Here is a 2,980-nt window from a genome sequence, read left to right on the forward strand (position 1 = left end):
GCCGTCATCAGGTGCTCCACCACCTCGGGCGCGAGCGCCAGCCGCAGCGCGCCCGGCACGCGCTGCGCCGCGTCGCCTGCGTCGCCTGCTCGTGTCGTTTCTGGCGCCAGGCTCGCGAGCTGCTGATGCAGCAGCTCGTAGGAAGCTTCCTGCACAACGCCCAGATGCGTCCCAGGGGCAGAGGATACGGGCCCGCCGCCGTCGCCACCGCCGCCGCCGCCGCCGTCGTCCCCGCTCCACGACAGCAGCCGCACCAGCAGCGCCGCGGCGACCGCCGCCAGCGGCCGCCGGTGCGCGTGTGCCGCCGCGCCGTTGGCCGCGGCGCCGGGCGCTGGGCCGTCCGCCGCGGCGGCCGCTGGCAGGCCCCTCAGCGCCACCTCAGCAAGCCGCCGGTCCGCGGCGGCCCCCTGCCCTAACGACGGCAGCGCGTCCCTCAGAGCGCCCAGCCAAGCTGCAGCCAAGCCCCTGAGTTCGTCCCCTCCACCGGGGCCCACACCCGCGCCGCCGGCGCCGGCGCCCTCGGCGCGCACGGCGGCGACGAGCAGCGCCGGCAACTCTGCCGCCGCGCGGTCTGCGGCGGACAGCGCCGCGTGCGCGTCCTCCACGCCCTCCAGCACGGCCAGCGCCCGCGGGCGCAGCCTGGCGAGCACGCGGCGCGCGGCGGGGCGCAGGGACGGCAGCAGCAGCGCGGCGGCCTCGTCGAGCGCAGCGGCCTCTGCGGCATCCGCGATGGAGGGCGGCACGATAGCCGCGCTGCACCACTCCAAGGGCGCCTCGTTGATGAGCCTGCGATCCATCCGCACGTGCATTCATGGGCAGTCGGCGGGCTTGACGCTTGCTACACAGTTCAGTTCTGGCATGCAGCATAGTCTTGCAGAGTGCACGCGGCATTGTGTACGGTTTGGGACTGCCGCACACTCTGTGAGCGGCGCCCACAAGTCCTTACCGCTGCCGCAACTAGGCTTCAGCACAACCGATCCAAGCCCGTTTTGGCCGAGCAATGAGCCATGGCCGCGCACCTGAGGGCCAGCATCAGCAGGTTCATGGTGAAGAGGTCCCACGCCACCAGCCCCGCCGCCGCCAGCGCCTCCGCCGCCAGCGCGCCCCCGTCCCCGCCCGCCGCCGCCGCCGCGCGCGCGGACCGCGCGACAGCGAGCGACGACGCGAGCGACCGGCTGAGCGCAGACAGCATGCCGCGCCACTGCGCCTGCAGCGCCTCCGACAGCCGCCCCACCTCCTCTTGTGACAGCTGCGCCGAAGCTTCCCCAGAAGCCGCCGCCGCCGCGGCCGCCGCCGCAGCCGCCCTGGCGACGAACCGCGCCCCCTCGGCGCCGTCCGCGGGCGCGTCGCCGGGCGGGAGGCGCGCGAGCGGCGCGCATAGCAGCGGGAGGGCTGCGTCGATGATGGGGAGCAGCTCGAAGTGGCGGTCTGGCAGCTTGGTCAGGTCGAGAACCTGAGATCAGGGTTCGGGTGGAGCGGGGGGTGGCAGGGTGTGGGGCAGGGCCGGGGTGGGCAGCTGGGAGCCACGGGCTTCGACACTTTTGGGCGTGCACATGCAAGTTATGCTTGCTTTATGCAGCAAGCAGGCGCTCTTGGGCTGCACTGACGCTCAAACGCCAATATCCACCCAACCAAGAATATGTATGCCCATCGAGCCCTATTATGCGCTCTGCCTTGGGCCACACCGTAGCATCGACCAGTGCCTCACACCCCATACCCTTGCTGCCCAGCTGCAACGCCGGCAAAAACGCCCAGACGCACCGGCCCCGCACCTGCAGCACTATGCTGTGCACGACCCCCGTCACGTCCACCGCGTCCCGCCCCGCCCCCGCCAGCGCCCGCCACGCGTCCGACGCGCCGGCCGGCGGCAGCGGCAGCTGGGGGTAGCTGTCCGTGCAGGTCGGGTCGGCGCCCCTCACGCTGGCCAGCAGCTCTTGTAGCAAGTCGCCCGCCCGCAGCTCTTTTTCGCCGCCCCTGCCACCAGGCCCCCGCGCGTCGTCGGCGCCGCTTGCGTCGCCACTCCTGCCGCCGCCGTCATTGCCGTAGGCTGATGCTGAGAGCTCGGGGTCGCTGCGCAGCGCCAGGGAGCGCTGCAGGCCGGCCACCAGGCGCAGCAGCAGCTCAGCGGCCGCGGACTGGACTGCGTGGCTGGACTTTGGGCTCGCCAGCAGGGCGAGCGTGTTGTCCTGGGGGTTGGGTAGGTATCACACAACACAGTGTTTGGCACGTTGCCTTGCCCCTGAATGGTTGTTGGCGTGGCTGGTCTGGCAGGCACAGGGGCGAAAGGTGGTGGCGCCCACCAAGCAGCTGCTGAGAAGTGCCTGATCATACATAACGTGCAGTCAGCACGAGGGTGTGGTTGTTTGTGGGCCAGGCGCCCCACAGCCCGCCCGAAGGCGCGCGCCGCGTCCTGCCGATCCATCCCTTCCCCCGCGCACCAGCAGGCTGCGCCGCTGCAGCAGCGCCTCAGCAGGGAAGTCCGCCGCCGCCGCGCCGCCCAGCTCGGTGAGCGCGGGCAGCTGCAGGCGCTCGTCGTCCGAGTACTGCAGGCGCACGTTGAGCTCAAACAGGTGCTGGTCGTCCGCGGCGCCCAGGGGGACCAGGGGCAGAGACAGGAAGCCAGGCGGCGGGCCCGCGGAGCCGAGGGCTGGGGAGGGGCACGAGGTTGGTCGGGTGTGGGGGGTGGGGTGAGGGCTCGGTGATGGGTGCTGACGCGCGCGACCCGCCTCGGCCCAGGGCATGACAGGAGCATCGACAGCCGTATTCTCCATGCTGTGCACGAGGGCGAGGCGGGGCAGGGGGCGGCTGGGCCGCGCACCTGCGAAATCCTCCTCCGCGCGCCAGTCTGCCCGCGCCTTGGCCCGCGTCGCGCGCGCGTCCGCCTCATCGAATCGCCCCGCCCGCGACCCCGCGCCGTCCCAGCCAAGGCCGGCGGCGGCGCCGGCCGCCCCGGCCGCCCCGCCAGCGGCGAGCACGGCGG

General features: G+C 73.0%; 1 protein-coding gene across 1 annotated transcript in view; it reads right to left on the reverse strand.

The window, feature by feature from the left end:
* MNEG_6776 (hypothetical protein) overlaps positions 1-2,771 on the reverse strand; it is a gene marked incomplete at both ends in the record, with an annotated part of 11,512 nt that extends 8,741 nt beyond the window's left edge. The window contains 5 exons of the mRNA XM_014044752.1: positions 24-786; positions 1,020-1,453; positions 1,773-2,186; positions 2,439-2,647; positions 2,723-2,771. Of these exons, the coding sequence (XP_013900206.1) occupies positions 24-786; positions 1,020-1,453; positions 1,773-2,186; positions 2,439-2,647; positions 2,723-2,771 (1,869 nt within the window). The remainder of the gene's footprint in view (positions 1-23; positions 787-1,019; positions 1,454-1,772; positions 2,187-2,438; positions 2,648-2,722) is intronic.
* Positions 2,772-2,980: the final 209 nt, after the last annotated feature.

This window comes from Monoraphidium neglectum (assembly GCF_000611645.1).
Source record: "Monoraphidium neglectum strain SAG 48.87 unplaced genomic scaffold scaffold01135, whole genome shotgun sequence".
In the NCBI taxonomy this organism is placed as follows: Eukaryota; Viridiplantae; Chlorophyta; class Chlorophyceae; order Sphaeropleales; family Selenastraceae; genus Monoraphidium; species Monoraphidium neglectum.